General features: G+C 37.7%; 1 protein-coding gene across 1 annotated transcript; it reads left to right on the plus strand.

Annotated features, from left to right (window-relative positions):
- Nucleotides 1-1854: 1854 nt before the first annotated feature.
- On the plus strand, nt 1855-22507 carry LOC590005. Its single transcript, XM_789628.5, has 9 exons — nt 1855-2092; nt 13351-13671; nt 14175-14528; nt 15319-15411; nt 16157-16210; nt 17197-17364; nt 18246-18359; nt 18789-18882; nt 19456-22507. Exons 1-9 carry the CDS (start codon nt 2014-2016, stop codon nt 19529-19531), a joined length of 1353 nt encoding a protein of 450 aa, XP_794721.4. The 5' UTR covers nt 1855-2013; the 3' UTR covers nt 19532-22507.
- Nucleotides 22508-23680: the final 1173 nt, after the last annotated feature.

Consider the following 23680-nt stretch of genomic DNA (forward strand, 5'->3'; position numbering starts at 1 on the left):
TATTAATGAAAATGAGGGCATGAGGATTTTTATATAATTGATATGTTTAGAGGCTGCATTTGTGTATTCTTATTATAATGTATTCTAGTTGCAATATTGCCAAATTTGTAGCAGTATTCATGTAGCTGAAAGTATTAGGAAATAGATTCACTGTAATTTCAAGCTCTTTGACAAAATACATAGCCATTGTTCCTCTGAATGTATGTATAAGATGTCTACATATTTTTCTTGTAATGAAGCTGCCTTTTTTTAAAGAAAACTTTCTTAAGCCATTCGGATAATTCATCATTCATTGATTGGTCAATTTGGCCATCAAAATATGAACAGTTTGCAAAACAAAAATGAAAAACACTGAAACATGATGAACATTTGAAAAGGTTTTTTACATCTATCAATTCAATTCATGGCAGATCTTATAATCTGTAATGTTTTCGGAGTCTGTCTTTTTATTTTATTTTATTGTTATCATACTACATTCGGCAAGTTTTAATGTGAATGAATGATAAAGTACTCAATTAAAATGTCCAGAATATGGACAATGAATATTTATTCAAATGTTAAGTTATAAAATGATTAGTATAATACTATTCGTATTAATGGATGGCTTGTTTAATGTGTATATATTTGGTTAATAGATATCACTATTTTATTATACCTAATCTGAGATTTCTTAAATTTTGCAACTGATTTTTAAAGAAAGATTTCATAATGTGAAGATTGTACTCATGCGCGTGTTGTAATAACTGAATAAAGGAGAACATTTTGCTTATTGATATAAAAGATGTTTTCAAGTGTATCGTTTTCTGTCTGTGAGATGAGCGTTATTCGTTGATTATGATTGCTGCTGCTTTATAATAATAATAATATAATGATGATACATGTATATAATTATGAGTTAGCGGGGGTGATAGTAATATCGAAGATAGTGATGGTTATTGATGATGGTATCGTTGATGTTAATGGTGATGGTAATGCTGATGATGCCAGGGATGGTGGTGGTGGTGGTGGTGGTGATGATGGCGATAGTGGTGGTGATTATAATAACAAAACTTGACGAAGAGTTTGTGTTCATAACAGTCACAAAAACTGGGGGATGGGTAATTTTGAGCTCTGTGAAATTATATTGATATTAATTATTCCATAAAAGTTGATTTGAAAGAAGAAGAGGACAGTGGTGATGATGAAAGTGATTGTGGTGGTGAATACGGATGATGATTGAGGAGGGTGGTTGGTGATGTTGCTGTTGTTTGTAGTGGTTATGGAAGTGGTGATCAGTGGCGGATCCAGGGGGGGCCCGGGGGGCCCGGCCCCCCCCCCCCTTGAGAAAAAAATCATGTAAAATCACGTGATTTTTACCTTTTTGGGGGGTTGGCCCCCCCCCCCCCCTGGCGCTCAAGGGGGGGGGGGGGTGCAAATTGAAATTTTTTTTGAGGATCAAAAAAAAAAAAAAATGTGCTCAATAATAATAATAATAATAATATCAACATCACGAAGTGCCCTAAAGTTTTTCAACTACAAGAAGCACAGTTTTGCCAGTCGCGCCCAAAATTCGCACAGTTTGTCCATGGTTAGGAAGGGGTGTTTTGTAATGTCATTCATTAATGGCCTTTTATTTTTGCCTGTATTTGGTTTAAAGCATCAACATCTAACACATACTCTGTTGACTTTTAAAAAAGAGCTGGCCAAGGGAAGATGACCCCACCCCTCCTTTCCTCATGTAACCCCACCCCTCCTTTTTTCATGCAACCCCTACCAGTTCAGTACGTGTCCTCGACGATATCTTTTTGATAAATGATACGGTCTACTGGCGCAGAGGACGCTAGACCAAAACTAACATAGCCAACATTATATTAGTGTGCAGCAAGCATGCATGCCAGCTCCGCTCTGACAGCGAGCTGCTAAAGAACAACGTGTAATTTGATACCAAAACACGGACGGCGCACATATTGCACCTGTGCATATAATATACCAGGAAGTCGAGTTTTGGTAGTGTTCCGCGGAATTTTGGAAATCATGTTTGACATAATTTCTCACGTTTGGACCAATATGGCACATCCCAAAGGATTTCTAGCGGTAGTACTGCTAACTTATTGTAAGTATCAATCTTCAATTCTCACAAACTTGCTTCAAATTCGCGAAGTTAGCGCGAACACGGTAAATCAATTATTACCAGGCCTCTCGCAGCGCTGGGCGGGTGGTGTCAATAGGCCCCTATACAAAAGTCATTAGATGCACAGAATGAATTGAAGCGCGCGGCTTTTCAACGGCATTGTGGTGTATTATGTAGCCGGGCGGTTCGGCTTGGCTAGGTGTTGACGGGTGGTCGCGTGGCTGGCTGGAGGCTGCCTGTGTTCTGTAAATGTCGAGTGCATAATTGTTGGTGTGTGTCGTGGAATTCGCCCTGTAATTCGGCACCAGGCAGCCATAAAGGCGTAAATTAGGTTTGTGTTTTTCTCATTGAGTGTCATTTTGCCGTGACCGACGAGACATAAAAGTTCAAATTTTGTTTTCAGTTTCAGGAGTTGGAGATTACAAAAATGTTGATGATGTGCCAGATCAAAACTTATTATAGGCCTAATAACTTTGGCAATGGCTTAAAAAACCTGTAAATAAATCTTTGGAAATAAGCAAGTACAAAGAATATTGGTGATGGTACCTGCATTGATGATGAGTATGATGGTGATTATGAATAGGCCTGATTATGATAGTGATGTGATAATAAGTATGATGATGACGATACTACAAAATGTACTATACTACTACTACTCCTGATATGATAATAATAGGCCTAATGATAACAATAACAATGATATAATAAAAATTAAAATGATAATAATGATATTATTATAACTTGGCCAACTCACAAGCATTCATGCTGTCTTAGTAGTCAGGTAAACCACCACTTAAACATAGTATTTTTTTCTTTTATGTAGTCAAAGAGGAGGGATGGAGGATGGGGGAAGAAAACATGAAGGATAGAAAAGCTAGATGAAGAAAGAGAAGAACAAGAGGGATATAAAGAAAGAGACACCTTATAAATAATATACACTATAGTCTTTGTAGCTTTCAGTGTTTGAATGGAAAAACATCCGATTGGACCAAATGACCAAACAAGACTTAGCATATAATAAGAACTAACACAATCAATTATACCAAATGTATCGTTGAACTTTAAAGAGAGAGACGGAGGGGAGGGGATTAAAAAAGAAAGACAGTACGAGAAGCGGAGAGAAAAATGAGATGTGTAGGAAGAGAGAGGGACTAATATTAGACGTTGATAATAGATCGGGAATATTGATGATAAATATGAACAGGACAGGGTCAGGTGGATACAGCACTAATAAATACAGACCGAAAGCTATGGGGAGATATCGTATGCAGGTGAAGAAGAAGACAACAAAAAAGAAATAACAATGTTAACAAAATAACGAGGGGGGACCAAGAGCAGCTGAGGCCTGGACGAGTGAAGACATTCGCTGATCGATCGATAATAAAAACATTATTTTTGGCCACAAGGCCAATCGCTCTGCTTTTTAAAATTGCATCCTCTGTTGGCGTAATATTTATGTTTTGGAGAGGACATCATTCATTTTTGAAAATCAATTTTTGCCCCGGGCTTCAAGGTGCACGTCTAAATCGTGAATTATTTCCTATACTGAAATGGCGATGCTACAACGTTATGGGTGCAAAAGGTGCATGTATAGGGGAAAATTTGACCAAAGTTAGTAGGAGTCAGAAAGGCAAAATGTTGGCATCAAAAATATATCTTGAAGTTGACAGTTTTTCCCCAAAAAATAATCTATCTAATTACCATTGAGAATAAACTATTTCATCTCGATGTCAGCCTTTGTGGTTGCTTGTCAATACAAATGCTCGTAGAAGAAGAAGAAGAAGAAGAAGAAGAAGAAGAAGAAGAAGAAGAAGAAGAAGAAGAAGAAGAAGAAGAAGAAGAAGAAGAAGAAGGAGGAGGAGGAGGAGGAGGAGGAGGAGAAGGAGAAGGATGAGGAGAAGGATGATGAGAAGAAGGAGAAGAGTAAGAAGAAGGAGGAGGAGGGGGAGGTCTGGAGGAGAAGAAGAAGCAGAAGGAGGAGGAGGTCTGGAGGAGAAGAAGAAGAAGAAGAAGAAGGAGGAAAAGAAGAGCAGATGCCGCTCAGCCTGTCGTGCTTTAGATTCATTAAAAGTTACGTTGTCAATTTTCAAAACTCGGGTAGGGGTCCAGTATGGGTTGGGGGGGGGGGGGGGGGTGCGTGGGGAGTGGTTGAGAAAATTACTGGAATATTAACTATGTATATACTAATGAACGGCCTTCGCTTGCTCAGTACGTATGTCGAATTCAATAACAATTCTTATTCATTACCATTACATTTGTAAGCTTTGTTCCCTATTTATGCAGATCTTATTGCGGTTGTGGTTTATATTTTCATAACGATATTTCCTGCGTATATAATGATCTACCTGTACAATGCATTTTTTTTTTCGGTGTAGGAAGGTAAACCACAATTTACATTGCTTCATATCTACATACTATATGTATTTCCTGAGATGTGTACAGATCTGTTATATCGGAAGGGTTAGGGGGGGGGGGGTGTAATATTAGGACTCTTTCAACAATTATTTGTTTTGCTGCAGCTGCAACCTTTACCAGTGTATGATCACAATACTTCCCTTTAGAGTTTTGACATTTCAGTAAATAGACAAAAGGCATTTGTTCGATTGTTTTTCATCTCGATGTCAGCTTTTGCGGTCGCTTGTCAATACAAAAGCTCGTAGTTAAACATAGAAGCTAAATATTATCTCTGACTCTGAGTCTATGTGCTGGTTATCGTTTATCATTTGGGGGAATTGGTTTATGAACGCATGCAGTCAATGCGTACATAGTAATTTGTGAAAGGAATTCAGGTTTCGTTGTGAACGTATTGATATCAATTTGTTATGAATTTAAATATCGAAGTGCATATATGAAATCGCCATAGCACACACTTTCTCCGAATTTTATTTCGTAAAAGGTATATGGGTAGTGTTATTATGGTCAGGGTTCAATTCGCTTTAAGGTTTAGGGTTGGGTTTTGGGTTACATGTAGGTAAAACGTTGGGTCCACGGTTGAAGTTAAGTATTTGGTTATTGACACTGAGCAATTGTCGAAAGAGGAAGTGTCGTATATATATACAATCATTTTTTTTTTGTTAATACGAGCAAGCTAACCAAGACTGCATAAGATTGTAAGACAAAACATATATTTCCCTTTTCTCTCGCCCCTTTCAGAGGCTTATTTTTTTTTTCCGGGGGGGGGGGTGGGCTCAGATAAGCCAAACCAAATTTATTCATCCCCTCCTCTCCCTCAAAAAAAAAAACATTTTTTTTTTTTTAATCGCATGATGAAGGCTATACACATGCACAAAGAAGACGAAAGAAAGACGAAATTGAGGTGTCATATGAAAGGCAGAAAATGAAGTTTCTAGAAACTATGTGATTTTGTCTTTGAAATTCAGATACCACCCTTAAAAATGACTTTTTAGTTTTCCTCTTCAAAATGTTTGTATTCACTCATGCGTGACATAATATGAGTGGCATCAACTGAAAGAGGAGTATCTAAGCTTTACCAATGTGTGTATTATGATTGTGATTAAGTTATGACAAAACATCGATAATTCTCGGTTTCGTTTTTTTTCTGGGACGCACTGTACAATGTATACATCCGTTGCTGGCCCATTGAAAGAAAGCTTCGTCAATAACGCAGAAGGTTAAATAGGATTACATGTGTAAATCATTATTAATAATGAAGTATTGATTTGGTTATGATCAGATTGATTAGAAGTCAGATTAGTTTGTTTTGCAGCGGTTCTTAAAGATCGTTTTACGAACAATCAAATTTATGGATCTTTCTTTTCTTGGGACATAATTATTTAATTAACCTGTAATTAATTAATGAACTACAATACTTCAAGTTTTCAAGAACAACCCGCTTTGTTTAAAAAGTATGCATCAAATACGAATATGTTAGTAAACCGATCTAATCATCGGGGATGCGCTATCGAGGACTCCCCCCCCCCCCCCCCCAACAACAAAAAAACACTGTTTCTCGTTATTTGTTTACCTTCACTTAATAACATGTGCTTTTCATGTATTAAAGGGAAGTTCACCCTGAGATTTATTGGGTTTTAATAAGAACGGTTAAATCCGAGAAATCTATTTTTCTCATGTTTCTGCTTTTATTGAAACCACAAAAATCCAGCGCGTACTTCCCCTTTGGCTTTGAAATATACATATAGACCTTTGAGATGTTGTCCATGTTTATGAGTAGTGCCAGCAGTTAATTATTTTAGGTAAATCTGTTATTTGTTTATATTATTATGAACAAAAAATGGGGTGGTACAGAGCGCCCCTTGCCCCTTCTCTGCCTTGAACTACGCTACCGAACATGGAAAACCAACATACATTTTTGAAAAAAAGTTGAATATCATATATACCCTCCACATTGTGGCTAATTGAAAATACAATTTCTCGCCTCTTTCTCCTTCCCTTTATCGTCTCGCCGGATATTATTCTCAAAATTAAAACAGCTACAATCTTAAGACATCTAGACAATGTGGCTTTTTCTAGCCCCATCTACATTACTCACCTTTTTATGTTTTAATGTTGATGTTTGTTAACTGAAGTAGATTTTCATTGTTCTTTTATGCTTAAGTATCTGTTTTTCATTTGCTCTATGTGTCAAATGTATTAAATGTATTTTCTTACCTTGTATATTCTTGTGGTTTTTAATGTGGAAAATAAATGAAATGAAATGAAATGAAATGAAACACAAATAATTCATATAATGCAATGCCACGTTGTTAAGCCTCTGTAGTACATGTGCGACTCACAAAAGAGATATCGATATGTATGTTGAAATAGACCCAATATAATCTCTATGTAAGAAAATATATTAATTAACAAATAACATTGAATCTCCTCCTCCCATTTTCTAAAAATCCTCATGAGAAACTAGGATTAGGAATTAGTTTTACAGCTTATTGTTGCCCTCCTACACTGTTCAGCATTATACCTGTTGTGTTCATAATGTGCAGACTACATGTACATGTAGTATAGAACCTCTTTTGTGTACACAATTTTGTTATTATGTGTAGAGGGTTAAGGTTTAATATGTAAACCTTGAATAAATAGCGTCGCGTCGGTTTAATGGGCCAGAGAACGCGTTGTTTGCTCAATGAGTCATGAATATAGCTTTGATAATCGGTCTGACTTGAAATTATGAGCAATGAGTGTCATGACCCTGGACGAAATTATAAACAGTTAACAAATGAATTATTTGTACCCTTACCAAGTTTTGTATGTGAAAAATTGATTTGTCCCGATATATGTTTCTTAAAGGTAAAGACCAGTTCTGGTCATGCGATTGCATTGTGAAAGAAACGTTGTGGAATCGATCAGAAAAGGTTGATCATCTAGCATCTAGCATCTGCAAGGTTCTGGAATCATCAAAATGATAAGAAATTTGGCCCATTCTTCGTAAAGTTACAAGCACTATACACAGAAAGATGTATATGGGACTACCCTATATCTCTCACAGACCATGAGAGAAACAAATTTACCAAATATATGAATTAGTAGGCGGTTTCCCGGCAAATTTTTTATCATCATATATTAGTCAAATCATGGTCTTTCACATGATTGGTAATGAGAGCTTCCATTTCATTTTTTGAAATTGGGGCGTTTCCAATACTGGTCTTTACCTTTAAGATTGTGGTATATCTAAGACACTAATTCAACCATTTCACCTTTCATTCTTGAGTTACGAAGAACACAAAAATAAAACATTTAAAAGGGGCATGAATAATATAGTGGATAACTGTACGTGCAGGGAGCAATCCTAATTACCTGGTACGTGTAAGGATTATAGAATACACATTAAAGCCCCACTGACCTACTTGTAGCTACTTGCTCCCTCTATATAGAAAACTTCCCCAATCGGTGCCTGCTGGTCTCCCATGATCCTCTTTTTCTTATGTTAAATGAGAGCTGAGTTAATGAGATAGCCACCAGTCAGTGACCTCGCTGTGTGGTCTAATCCATCCTGGCCCAGTAGTGTGGACGGTCTTTAAAGAAACAAAACTCTCTCCAGACGACCCAGTCCGTCGCTTTTCCGAAGCTCTTCCGACATATCATCAACTAATATGCAATGCAATGAATAGGAAAAAAGTGACGGGTTTAAGCCTGTCATTTTTCTATTTTTCTATCTAGAGAAAAAGAGGGATCGGGGGACTATGGTTGGAAAATCAAGGAAACTGAATTCCAAAAGCAAGCCAGACGAAGTTGTAAAACACGTACACTTTAAACTACATGTCGTACGACAATAAATTTTATTGTCGCACATGACAATGGAACTAGATTGATAGACAGATAAAGAGAGAGAGAGAGATGGGGGGGGCATAATAGAGAGACAGACAGAAAGAGAAAGAAGGGCGAAAAGTAGGATGAGTCATCAAATCATAACAACGGCATTTACATCGGTATTACCATTGTCTGGTGTTTTTCGAGGGACTTCCATTATGATAGTTCAATAATATAATCTTAATCTGAAATTCAGGGATTTCAGGGGCATTATCGTAATTCATCACGCCAAATGTATTATTAATTATTAGAAGTAACTTAAGTATATAGTAGTATTGTTGTTGTTATAATTTTATTATTAGTTGTATTAGACTGTATTATTAATCCGAGTATATATATGTTCATACATTGTACGTCTCATATCAAGCTGTCAGCCTTGCCGAAGTACACTGCTGGGCGATAAAATAATATGCAATAACTGACAAATCAAAATATCCAATAAGGCACCGCAAATCAAAAGGATTAAACGTTCGCCCATTTACAATATAATTGGTCTTTTGTGACACCAGTAAACACCCTTCCCGCCCAGTTACCATACTCTTGTGCATAGAAAATACATCAACATAATAGACCTTTGTACATTGTCCCATTACACCAATTTTCTGCCTAGTGCAATTTGTTTCAATGAAAAGGTCATCCCATTTTATTTTTGAGGAGGCATTTTGTATCATAAATGCATTTTTGCCCCGTAAGTATGGAGAGGCAAAAATCGGGCGGAATCCTAAAGCGTGAGGTTGGGAGGGCTCTGGGGTGATTCATTCGGGAGAGCACGTACATGTATCTAGATAAAAGGGCTTTTTGCGTTTTGTGGTTATGATAATGAAATGATACGGCCTTGTAAACCTAAATTGCATTTGAAATAATAGAGGTTGACTGGTATAGAAAACGCTTGTTCCGTATTTGAAAATGCTGTTAATTGGCCCCAAACTCTACGATAAATGCTGCACAAATATCGTGATAATTATTCTTTGTACAAACCTTTTGTTGTTGAAATATGTCTAAGTTTATTTTGTCTGACTAAAGATTTGAGTGGATAATTATTTGAGAGATGTTTTTTTAATTCCTATTAGTTTATGATATCCCGATATAATTAGAAAAAAATAATTCCAATTAGAATCAAATAATTATTTATGCAGGTGTATGTTTACTGTATTGAATTTTAATGGTTAAATACATGTAGATGGAGAAAGATCCGTGTTTGTGTGTCTGTTTGTTTCGTGTATTATCACGTTCTTCAAACAGGGCGGGGACTAAGAGGATCCACCTCACACACACGAACACAGTCCTACAGTAAGGGTTAGCCCAGGTACGCCACAACGCCCCCCCCCCCCCCCCCCCCCCCACCCCTCCTCGCCCCTTGTTCATAATTGTTCGTGTTTCGCAATATGAATTTATCTATCCCTCAAATTGTATCATATTATTTTATTAAAATTGTCAATTACTGTCAAATATGTCACGATACATTTACCCATTTTTTTCGAAGACAGTGTATTCTAATTCCATTGCACTTGAAAAATGTTAAATACAATACCTTTAATCCTGACTCCGCCATGCAGGGACGGCATAATACACCCAAACCGCTGCAACTAATTTCTCTATCCGTATCGCTGTGATTGGATTGGCAGGGCGAGGCGCGCATTGCAAGGAAATCTCATTACGACGCTCTAAGAGGGTTTAGAGATTCGATATAATTGTTAGTTATGCATCAACTGTCAGGATACCTGCTCCATAATATAATAAGATATGATGTGGGGAGGATAGATTAAATTAATGTATGATGGAACTTCAGTGAGCGTGCAGTCATTTTAAGTTCATGAAGAAAAGAAAGGAATCTTACCGGCTACAGCGTTGTGGAAGCGTGAAACCTATACTTGAAATAAAAGTTATATATTTACAAAAGGCCGATCAATAATTGTGTTAGGAATTTTGGGCATTTTGCGCGCATTCGAAGGATATTTCATTGAGCAAAATTTGTCTCACTGTACACTCAAATGACCAGATATTAATAAATATTTAAGCATCTGTTTATTTTCTTTTAGTTTATTTATTGCATTCATTCATTCCTTCATTCATTTACTTATGTTATTCACTCATTCATGTATATATTCATTGAATTGTCAATTAATTAATTAATTAATGACTGTTTTAATTATATGTTATGGGGTGAGGCTTGAGGGATCATCCGTAGTTTCGCCGCTATAAATGACTAGAGAGAGAGAGAGAGAGAGAGAGAGAGAGAGAGGGGAGGGGAGATTTCATTAATTTTTGAAAAAAATTGGTAGGCACTTTTGGGCATTGTGAAGAGCGCGTTGAAAGGAAATCCCATTAGGATGTTCCAAGGAGATCAATTGATTCGATATAATTGTTAGTTATGCATCAACTGTCGGGATATACCTGCTCTCGGGATAACGAGATGATGTGGCGGGGGGGGGGGGATATATTAAAATGTATGATGGCATTCCAGTGAGTGTGCATGTAAGTTCAAGATCAACATGAACTAGAGAGGTGTACTGCAGCATTGTGGTATATAGCGCGAAAGGTGATTATGGTCCTTTAATATTATGAATGAAGAATCGTCGTGAAAAATGACAAAAGTCTAATGAAAAACAGTCATTACTTATTCAACGATTAAGTGAATATATAAATGAATGCATGAATGAATAAGTAAATAAATGAATAAATCAACGAGCAAATGATGAATGAATAAATAAATGAATACAAAAGTAAACTCCTGTTCAAATAGTTTCTGATATCTGGCCATTTGAATGTGCAGTGGGGCAACTTTGGTTCGGCCATTGATGGGGGCACTGTTATGAAGGTGGGTTGCCGATTTTACTCGGTGACTGTAAATGTAAAATAGAGAAGTCTTCAGTTGGGGGTGGTACGGGAGGGGTCCTGTCATCACCTAGTTATCTTGACCTTTCTAAAATAAAAAAAAATCATTTTAACTTTTACTGTCTGCTTTGCTTTTTCTTATTCTTATTGTTTTATTTTATTTTATTTTTTTAAAGGGAGGGGCACTAGCCTCCTTTGCTACGGCACTATGAATGTGTGAGAGATTGCAATGAATGCATCGTTGTAACTCATAGTGACATCGTTGTTAATTTACTTTAAATCAACTGAGTCTGTGACCTAAATATCGTAAACGAAAGTGAAGAGAGAAAAATGAGAAGGAGATGTGCGTTTCATTCTATACGCACCACCAACTTGAACTTGATCTAGCCTCTGCGTCAAGGGGGGAAAACGCAGAAATGTAGAGCGGGGCAAATAGGGAAGGAAAAAGGATAAGGATGAAGGTAGAGAGAGAGAGAGAGAGAGAGAAAGAGAGAGAGAGAGAGAGAGAGAGAGGGTGGAGAGAGAGGTAGAGAGAGGGAGGAGGTGAGGGACAGGAGATTGACCGAGGGGGGGGGGGGGGGGGTAAGAGGGATGGGACGACGGGGTTGAGTATAAAGGAAGAAAGAGAGAGCGAAGGGGAGGGAGTAGGGAGAGGGCGAGAAGTTGTATAGATGGGACAGATATAGAGAGGGAAGGATCGGGGGTATTTGAATGTATTGATTTAATTCTAATTTTATTTAAGCAGGGTTGCCTCTTCAGTTAAAACACTGCTATCCCGGAGGGCCCTGAAAAAATAAAAAAAACAATGTAGACCTATCTGAAATATTTACAGACTTGGGTACAAATTGAACTCATAAATAATTTGTTTAAAGGTTATGAATTCAGAGATGAAATAATAACATAAGAAGAAATATTATGAATAACATGTTCCAAAGTGCAGCTAATAATTATAAACAATGGTATGATCAAAACATCCAATTGATAGAGAGGGGGAAGAGGAGAGAGAGAGAGAGGTGGACAGAGAGAGGGGAGGAGAGGGAGAGAGAATTATCTGGGATTGATGATTGGTGCATGGAGAGGGACGCTGAGAGGCAGGTAAAAAGATAGATGGGGAGGGAAGGAGGAAAGAAGAGTGAGAGATAGAGATAGAGAGAGAGAGAGAGAGAGAGGGAGGGGGGGGGGGGGGAGAACACAGTACCATTATCAGATTATGCTTGCAAAAGAGCCGGCCCATTTGTGGTACATCCAGGGCTTTGTCCATTCCAAACGTTAGAGCTTTCGTGACATTTTGTTTGACATTTAAATGCCGGAATCAAATGCGACATTTATGCCAGCATTAATACTGCCCCGAGGTCTTTCCCGTGCAAGAAGGGTAACTAATCTGCACTTTATGCGACCTCTCGCACGAGTGTATATACGCATTGGACCTAAATATGGTCACCATTCATGTATAAGTGTTGAAACGTCCGTATGTTCAAACGTGCATAAAAAATCTTTTCCAAAAGCGAATCTGTAATTTGGCCGACAAAATCCTTTATTCATTCGGAAAATGTTGATTTTTATTCTTCTGCTCACATCAGAGATCGTTATGCCAATAATAATAATAATAATAATAATAATAATAATATTGGATTCTTACATGTAAATAGCGCACGTATCGACCTTGCAAGGTCCTCAAGGCGCTCCAACATTACCCGGCCTCTCGGTTTTTTAATAAGTGAAATAGCCTATAGCCTATATGTGGCAAATTAATATAGACTTTAATTGTTACTACTAATAGGTACCGTTTACTCATCGTTTATTTACCCTTATTTCACGGTAATGGAGAGAGAAAGAGAGAGAGAGAGGGAGAGACAGAGAGAGAGATAGAGAGAGATGGAAAGACGGTGCCTAAAAAACAATACTGTGACCCCCCCCCCCCCCCTATATAATAATAATAAAAATACCTAGTTCTTATATAGCGCTTTTCAGGGCCGAAGGCCCTCTCAAAGCGCTTTACACATATATATATTATTACCTCGGTCATCGGGTATTTTATTAAAGAAAAGGGGATTTTAAATAAAGTTAATTCAATTGATTAAACGTCTACAATTTGCCTTCTTTCTTCACTTCATTTTCAACAGGTCTGTGTTTGAGCGATGTCGCCGCCGTCTCACGGACCGTCGTGTTCCAAGGGGACTCGGCAGAGCTCGAATGCCAAGTCGACGACGCCGTCATCACCATCGTTTGGAGGAAGGGTGACGACATCGATAGAGCGACCACGGTGGCGTCTTTCGTGGACGGTGTCCGACAGGGAAGCGACGGTGGTCGTATTTCGATGTCTTCGTCCAGATCATTGGTGATCAACGATGTCGATATAGCGGATGAAAGCATGTATTATTGTATTGTCACGTTGACGTCATCGAGCAATGATATAGTGATTGAAGCCCAGTTAGAAGTTGCAGGTAAATATATTCACAATCGATTTATGATGTCACGATGATGATGGCTATGCCGCCTTGGGTAATATAGCACGGCAGGATTATTATCTCTTTTTCGTTCTTTTGCGTTTCCATGTTAATCTCACTGTTAAAAGAAATTATTTAAAAAAGTGATCAGACATTAATTTTAATAATTATTAGATTTCCAACCACATTATTTGAATCAGAATTGTTGTTATGCTGTTTGTTTTTGGCCTGAAAAATAAATATTGGAAGAAAAGCCTTATCCGACCACATAATTACGAAACGGAGACTCGTGAGACTGGTCACTGGAGAGACATTTTTGGAACTTACCTAGCGATATAAATTATATGGTTCACATTTAATGTCTGGCATTAATCATAATAAATCCTTAAATGGAGTATAATGACAATTAATTTTGAAGCGCATAGCAATGTAATCGTCCGGAATATTGTTTAGCTTATTTTGTTATAATGAGTTTTTCGAATCTCTTTATTCTGTTTTAGTACCTCCAGCGGAGCCGTACCCTACCATAGTTTTACTCCAACCCACTTCATCGCCATCCGCAAACGCATCTTGCCAATACACCATACCACAAGGCACCCAATACCGATTATCGTGCGAGGTAGATAGCTTCAGGCCGTCTGTCGAGCTTGTCTGGTTCGTTAACGACGTATCTGAGGGCGGAGCACCGCTGAAGTTTGCGGACAATCCGGACGGGACGAGGGATGTGTATGGTAGCCTCGACGTGACAATGGGTGTTTCGAACATGGATGTCAGATGTGAAGTGAGCGGTGAGGCGGTGCCGGACCCACCCCGGATAATTACAGCGTTGGTCTGTTGGGCCCCTAGCACCAGCGGTAAAAACATTTTAGAATTGTTTTCAGCTCAGTTCAAAATCTTATATCAGTATATGAAGTGTCGTAGTCGAGTGGTTTAAGCACTTGACTTTGGCAAGGCATTAATCTACATTTGCCACTTAATACCCAAGAGAGAAATGGGGACCCTGTAGGATCACAAAAACATTTTGTGTTAGTAATTGCCTATGCCCTCATGGGGGATCATATGGTAAGAATACTTCCCAGGGAGTGGAGATGGCGCATATTGTGCGTGAATGAATCTGATGACCGGGGTAATAATATTTGTAAAGCGCTTAGAGACGATATACCGTATTAAGCGCTATATAAATCAAAATTACTATTATTATTATATGAGTAAATAGCATCAAACAAAGTTTGTCTATTCTATTTCTATTGTTAATAGACTCTAATATTTTTGAAAGTTAAGCCTGCATCTCAATACAAACTTATTTTACCTCCAAAATGTTCAGCTGTTCAGATACAGCTTTCGTCAGCGTTGTGTCCCGACTTAATCTTCGACCATTGTGACGTAATTGACAAAAACCGAGTCGTAGACAATTACGTCAGATATAACAAGTCGGGTCACATCTTTGATGAAGGTTGAAGCTGAACAGCTGAACCTTTCGGAGGTCAAATTTTGTATTTCCATCAGAATTTAAAATTGCAAACATTCATATTACCAATACCGATGAACTTTCATGATTGTAACACGATAATATATACCAGGTAATATAGAGGTAAACTTTGATCTTAATTTTATATTTCTGTTGTCCCAACTATTATGTTGCAGGTGGAAGCAATACCACAACCATTATCGTCGTAGTAGTTATCGTCATTGTATTAATAGCAGTCGTCGTAGGGATTGCATTATGGATGAAAATATGTGAGTATATGGTTGGAGTACAAATATAACTATTGAATTATTAAAGTTCATATGAATTTAAAGGCAGGGTATTCGACAAAATATACCTCAGATTTACTTATACTGTCATCTACTACTCACAATGTCCCAACGTGTCGACAATAATTTCCCACAATGCATCCAAAACTGATAACGCACGCTTGATGATGTTTGGGTACACGATCCGGAAATCGCTCTATGTACGCCTTGAGCGAAAAATGGTGCAATTGAAAATACAGTAGGCCTACATCGGTGATGTAGATCGGTGATCGGTGACAGTGATGCCGGTAAAACGCCTTGCCTTTAATTGCTGAAAGTGCATTTTCCATAAAAAATGAAAAGGGCATCGGATGTTCATACTACTTCAAGTTAGAATAACATAGAATGAGTTTTCAAATGTGGCTGGCAATCATTTTATATTTCACCCTTTACTGCTTTAGGTATTATGTTTGTACAATCAATAAACTTTTAGTAATGTTTGATGGTCGCATCAACAACAAGCTCCGTATAATGAAAGAAGAATTCGCCAAGCTTCCGGGACATTTTGCGCCGAATAATTCACATTAATACCGATCCTAATGAAGTGCCTTTAATCGTGTTTCTAAGAACGGGACATTGTTGGTGTTATGTTTGTGTAATTCTGTCGAGAAAATGCGGTTTCGATTGATTATCGCCTGGATATATACCTTTCTAACTGTTTTTTTTCCTTATTTCATTTCTTCTATAGTGATAAGAGACACAATGGTACGATCAAATTACAGTAAAACAGCGAGTGCTGACGGTGAGTGTACATTTTTGTTTGTTTTACTTCCAGGAAGTATATTTAAACACCTAATCCCTGTTAAAGGTACTATGTCCCTTTTGCAGCCAACCTCAAATTCTGTAGAACTTTGCAGGAATTATGAATACGTCATGTATGTCCTATCTGTGAAATTTAAACGTTAGCAGTGTCCTCATATTCAAATTATGCAAGGAAACCCGTTTACTTGCTAGACTTCACTGTCAGACACTATTGAGTGACTGACTGGCTTTTTTCTTCTTTAGTAATAACATACATGAAAAGAGTTGTAAAGGGAACATGAGCATTTGTCTACATCAATAACCCACTTCTTGTGATGGCCAAGATTAAACTGATTGAATCTTTGCGCAGCATAAAACGTATGACCATTCGGTACAATTGTCTGAAAATCAAGACTATTACTTTTGGGCTCTATAGCCCTAAAGTCGATTTGACAACTAATAGTCGTTTTTTTCCCACTTGAAGACATTTTCAAGCCCAACCTTTTTTAGGGAAGTTCTTAATTAGTATTATCTTTCAAATGCAGTTGGAATTTAACTTTTTCATTTTTTGGCCTGCAAATGGGACATAGTACCTTTAATAACGACTTAAATTGAAAGTCACGAATGATGTTGACGAATTTGTGTCAATATAATCAATTTTTTATGGAACAGAATTTTCAGAAAACATCACCTCGAAACTGTCGTTCTTTACCCATCTCCGAGTTTTTCGTGACGTAGCAGCCTATTTAGCGGATGAATAGTTAGTTGTTATGTCCAAATAAAATTTGTGTTCAATCATTCTTGAGCAAGAACAAAACAATAGATTTGAACAAAGTACATTTTGTGACATAGATGAAGAGTTACGAGGTAGTAAGGATTGAAAGATGGAAGATTACTACGAAGTATGCTTATATTTTATCTGATTAAAGGTAATATTGAATTATCATTTTTGAAGAACAAACATTTATTTTATTTAACTTTGATCAGACGATACACCATCTCGAAGCCGCATGTCGAATTTCTGCCACATCTGCTGTGCGACCTGCTGCCCGTGTACGGTGCGGGAAGATGAAATCGATGCCGAGACGCAGAGGAGAAAAGGGGCATCGTCATCGCACTCGAAGGAGGAGAGAGCGAAGAAAGCGCCCTCAGCAGGTGAGACCGATTTACGTTGGATTGTACTTTGCATGGCTTTATCATTGCCATAATGGGGCGATTTTGAGTCGGTCTTACGCCTGTGGTACGGTCAGCTCCCTGCTTTTGCATACATACCGACTCTGACGGACCGTTAAGTTCCCGAGACACCTGCGTCTTATGGATGGCTGTGTAAAAGGGCGGTCCCCAGACGTAAATGTATTTTGATTGATAAAAGTTTGTAAAAACTATCAGATCGCACACACTCTGTCATAGATAACTGAACGTTGGCGGGATAAAGCTTGGTTTAGTTAGTAGGCTCTATGGTTGCTGTTAAAATGAGAAGACGCAATTATTCATCTTATCCATATGACACCCTTTTTCTAATATTATATCAACGAATTCTGTTATCGGATGCGAAATAATTATGTCCTCAATTGATAATGTTAGCTTTAAAATGACCCCAACTAATATTTAGGTACTATCCTTCCAGTAGCAACAAGTTCAAATCTCCCCCCCCCCCTCTCTCTCTCTCTCTCTCTCTCTCTCTTTCTGTCTCTCTTTCTATCTTGTTATCTCTTTCTACCTTTTTCTATCTTTCTCTCTCTCTCTCTCTCTCTCTCACTCTCTGACTCTCTGTTGTCGCCAGTTGAAAGAAGAAAAAAGAGATTGTGAACTTATCGGCAAATTTTTAGAATTTCCCGCATTCGCTATTCAAAATAAACAACGCCCCATATTAGTGTAGATTTTCTCTTGCCATATTGCAATACTAGTAATTCATATTCGCAAAAAGCATAATTCTGAAACCACAACTGTACAATTTCCTACTTTAATGAATATCAAGGTAAAGTATTTATTTATTTAATATCCTGATAATGATCTTCCCTTTTTTCTGATTTTAGCGCTAAAAGCAAGAATCCAACAAAATCGTAAGAAACAAGAAGGAAGGTCTGGAGCGGCAGCAGAGAGTAACCATGTGCCTTCCGATAAGCCGACTGAACATTCCCCTATGCTTGGTAAGATCATAGGCATCATTGTCATCATCATCATCATCATTATTACTATTTTATCATTGTCTATTTACTATCCAATTTTTACTGAAGTCACATCAAAAGCATGCTCAGACACAAACAAGGGATGGCGTTCTGAAGAAAGATATTAAACAGTACGCATTAATTTCCTGCTGTACAGCAATGCAATAGTTGTTTTGCCTAATTTTATAATTATGTGTGACTTAAAATTCCATTTGCGGACATTATGTTTGTTTTTCTATTCTTTTGTTTATTATTTTAAAAGTTATGCTACACTTTTACAAGTTTTTCTTTCCGTTCTGTGATCAATTATAAAAAGTCTACCTAAACAAAATGTTGATATTATTTTGTTCGATGTGATGTTATTTGTACCGTTTGGAAATGATAAAAAAAATTGGAATTTAACCTTTACAGAAAACCCAGATGAGACGTCAACTCCGATGAATCCTAAGCCTCCTGGTGCGAGGCCTAAAACAAGACCAATTGATGATGCTTCAGTTGTTATTAGGTGAGTTACTTTAAAGCCCCACTAGCTACTTCCATATAGCAAACAATGCCTAAGCGGTGACCGTTGGTCCCCTATGATCCTCTTTTTCCTATGTTAATTGAGAGCTAATTTGATGAGATAACCACCTGTCAGTGACCACGCTGGGAGGTCTAATCCCTCCTGGCCAAACTAGTACAGACTGGCTTTAATAGAGATCATGTTGACATGTAGATTCTTTTTCCTTAATTACTGTCGATGACATTGGCCCCGACCCAGACACTATAAAAACGGGCGTCGCTTTGGGCGTCGCAGAGAGGGGAGAAAGGGGGGAAGGGGTCGTTGGGCCATTTTTCTGACAAATTAGATAAGTTCCTCCATTAACGTGAAGCTCCTATATCGGACTCGCCCAACAAAGTATGGGTACCTCTGTCTCTCAAAATCATGGCACATAAAACTAACTTCAATATATAATATGGCTCTCGTCATAATAAAGGCATGATGAGTTGTGAATGATCCGAATCTATTGTACTCACCATAGAGATACAGTTTGGTCGAAAAATGACAATCTGCTTTTTCTGATTATTTCTACCTCAGAGTTCCACATCAAGCACCGCAAAGTGTAGTAGAGACGAACGGGACAGCGGCGGGCGAGGCAGAGACGGGCTTCTGATAGAATCAAGCACCTCACCGATCAAGAGCATCCATTTTACCACTATTAAGATGAACAGTACTTTTCTCCAGGCTATTACATTCTATTATGGTCGGATGGAACAAGCCTTAGCTAAATGTTTTGCCACTAATTTGACGAGGCATAAAGCCGCTGGAAACTTTTTGCACACATATATATGGCGTGGTGTAAATGCCTCCGCCAAACCTGTTATTAAGTACACAGACGTATCGTGGCTAACCGCTTCAAAAATATTGCCTTGTCAAAATCGTAGAAAGCACGAAATAGAAATAAATGTCCACGGATCGACCGTCTTCATTTCTAGTTCGACAAAGGGTTCCATGATTCAAATTTAATATTGTGGATATCTGTCTTAGACAAGTAGTGAGCGAATTCGTAGCCAGGTAATATAAGCATGAGCCGATAAACATTGGGGACTCTAAATTTACCAAGTCCATTGGCTAAGAATGGTGTAAGGTCCTCTTTACAGTTGTGCCCCTTTCAGACTAGGCGTAATCTTGGTGGAAAGGACTGCGTCAGCCTGCGTCAGCCGCCGTCAGCCATCGACAAAAGCAGTCTTTGGCTCGCTGTGTGAGAGTGTCATCAAACAAAAGGTGAACGCAAATTGAACAGTGCAACCACTGCGCTAAATTTCTGGTGGATAAATTCACAGACAGGTACTGACGCAATCGAAATGCCGCATTGCCTGCAAGCGGCATTATGCAATTTTGTTATGATTGCGCCAATCGGGATGGTTTGGCTGGCATGATCAGCCTGACTTGCCTGCGTTTCGAAAACCTTGTGTTATCGAGGTCCCCGTCTTATAAAGAGTTGCCATTGATTCAAATAAATCGAAAATCCTCCACTCAATCGCAGTATGCAGTTCACTATATCGTTTGTGCATAGTTGTGAATGATATCAATCTCAAATCAGCTCTTTATAAGACGGCCCATACATGAGAAATCATTTTGACGGGAAAATGCTTCTAACTGCTCTACTGCATGAAAATAATTTCTTATCTCATTTAAGTAAAGCGTGATGATAAGTATGCCTATAAATATTTCTATATTGTGTTATGTGTATACTTTTTACTTGTTATACCCGATGTTCTGAAATGTATTGGTTAATATTTTGGCATAAATATTGAAATACAATTGATTTTTTGTGTGAGACACCTTGGGCTACGCATTTGCGTCATCCTCAACAGAATGTATCGATAATCTTGGGATAACATAATTATTTACTTGTTAAATGACAATGGTAACAAATTATTGTTGATTTAGTCTATTTTTCAATACACTTCCATTCATTTCATATTTCCAGCGTTTGATGTATTGATGCAATCCTTTTCAAAAAGAATGTTACGTACATTGTTGCCCATGAAGTTGGAATATTTTGTTTTTAATTTCCCCTTGAAGTGTTGTGAAAATATCTTTTATTCTTGATAGATAAAGGCTATATCTTTTCATAACTTTATTTATCAATCTCTACGACCAATGAAGTTCTGAGAAAATAATTACAAACTTCATCTATCAAGTATTGATCATAATTATTGTCACAATCATTACATGAATAGAGGTAAGTAAATTTATTCCAAAGTTATGGGCAAAAATGCATTTTTAACGATAATTATTAGATATTAAGTATTATACTCGCCACTTCATTTTAGGGAGGATTGTAGCAAATTATTTTGTATTCAGAAAAATACACTCGCAGCTGCATGCACTTTTATAGATATTCATTATACGCTTGAATTATGGAGAGAGAAAAAGGAAGAAAGAAAGTCTCTAACTTTACCTCTTTGCTGAAGTATCAACATTATAAGCCTTTTCCTTGATAATGATAATTTGTACATGCGCTTTGCTTGTATTCATTTTTCCGTTTGACTATTAGCTCTAAAATAGTACTCTACCGGTATTTTTGTTTTTCTCTCTATAGTCGACTAAAATTAAAATGCCTTTGTGTTTTCGTTCGCTTATGACTCGCATTGCCACTTGATCTTGACATGCGTAACTAATTTTCGTTGCCTATAATGCTTGCAGAGTCAATCATGACTTTGTGTCTTAAAATTTCTTATTTTTTGTGTAAATAGTAAAAAGGGGATCTACGCTTTCGTTTGCCACCTATTGTAGTGTATTGCAATATTTAATAGTTGAAGAAGAAAAAACTGAATTGTGTATTATATTTTGCACGTATTTGTATCAGTTCATGAGACAGGACCGTCTGTAACCATTTATGAAGGAGTGTGGGGGGGGGGGCGAAAGGCGCCCCAAATTTCCAACAAGGAAAAATAATGATTATAATAATAATCTAGAAACGTAGCATTCTATGGCATATATTGTTTTGGTATCTCTTGAACTGCTTCCATTGTAATTCCATACCGAAAACAAACCTCATACTCGGTTAATGTATCATTCATTTTAAGTACAAAGTCGCCGACTACCATTGACACTGTCTGTGTGTGTTCAGAATGAATATACATATGTCATTATTTCTGTAATATCTTTATTTGAATACATTTTCGTTGATTGATCAGTACTATGACTCGAATCAAAATAATGTGTGACAAAAAAAATGGGGGTCTTGGATGGGATTGAAACGTAACAAATCATGTCAGAAGAAATTATATTAACGTATTCAGAAAACTATATTGTTCTAAAGCATCTGAAAGGATACAACTGTATTCATTGAGAAGTTGTTCATCAGTACTAAAAATACTTTAGATCAACATGTTGTGATCAAATCTTTACGGATTTATCGCCTTGATAACTGCTGTTTAGCAAACATCCTTTCGATACTATGTATATTGTACGACTCAGATTCTATGACTCTGTTATTGGTTTAACGTGATTGTTCACAACTCGTAATTATGACCAAAATTGGTAGTTCAGCAACTTCAGCTATATATTGTAATACAATGCCTCTCATGCCTGTATTCAATAAATCAGTACTTGCGTACTCTTGAGCATTTTATACCGACATTTTTGTGTGCATAAATCTAGTTTTAAGTGAGAAAAGAAAAACGATTCCATGCCTATTTATTGAGTGTATGCAGCGAGCTGCTACATTAATTTTCTCATAACATAGGCCTATATTTTGTTGCCAAACGAAGAAAGAATGGTAAATGTTAATTGAAAATGGTTTCTGAGTTATTGGTGCCTAGTACATCACTTGATTAGACTCATTTTAATCACGTTGTATGTTATGACAGAAACTACATGTACACGAGGTTATTACAAAATGTGTGACTCTGCATTATTCCCTGAATATAATCTATGATTATGTATGGCATCATGCTGTGGCAATACTTTGTTTTTTATATTGATATAGTTCCGATTACCCCTTGAAATTACAGTCCACATCACTCTTTATATAGTTTGAGGAAATTTTGAACTAAATAGACATTCAGGTGCCACTAGCGCTTAGGGGGAGGGGGGCCACGATTTTTTAATTGGCGGATAAAGTGCGAATAGGCGGTATCACCGAAAGGGGATGGAAGAGGTCCTACATTGTTCTTCCCACCTTCTTTTCCCCTTCTCTCTTTCTTTCTGTCAGCATTTTCTTTTCTTTTTCTTTTTCTTTTTCTTTTTCTTTTTTGTCCTGCGATTGGGGGGGGGGGGGGGCACGTGCCCTCCTCTGCCTCCTATGACGCTACGCCACTTCCTATACAACCCAAAGGCACGGTACGTTTTGATCCATTTTGAAGAGCGGAGTGATAATAAACGTCACATTTCCTCTGTTTGATTGTGCTTGACACCATGTCATAGGAGCTGAAACGTGTGCCTCTATTACTACATGAATTTAAAAACAGCCTAGTCAGTTAGATAATTTTCTTTTCCTAAACAAGACAAGGAAAATGTATCGTCTCGATGTCGAATTCCGTTTACCCTCTTTGCTATCTTTTCCTTTCCATCTCTACACATGTATTTTAGTATTTTTTCACCGGGGCATGTTCATGATAAAGATCGATGATTGTGAAATAAAGGTAGTTGTTGCGCTCGAGTAAAGATTGAAATGCGGTGTACTGCGCATGAGTATGATTGTCCGAAAGAGAGAGAGAGGGGGGGGGGGGGGGGGGGGAGGGGGGGGGGAGAGAAAGCGCATGAGTTTGATTGTCCGAAAGAGAGAGAAGGGAGAGCCTACGCAAAAGAG

Source organism: Strongylocentrotus purpuratus, unplaced genomic scaffold (genome assembly GCF_000002235.5).
Source record: "Strongylocentrotus purpuratus isolate Spur 01 unplaced genomic scaffold, Spur_5.0 spur5_scaffold_1, whole genome shotgun sequence".
Classification (NCBI taxonomy): domain Eukaryota; kingdom Metazoa; phylum Echinodermata; class Echinoidea; order Camarodonta; family Strongylocentrotidae; genus Strongylocentrotus; species Strongylocentrotus purpuratus.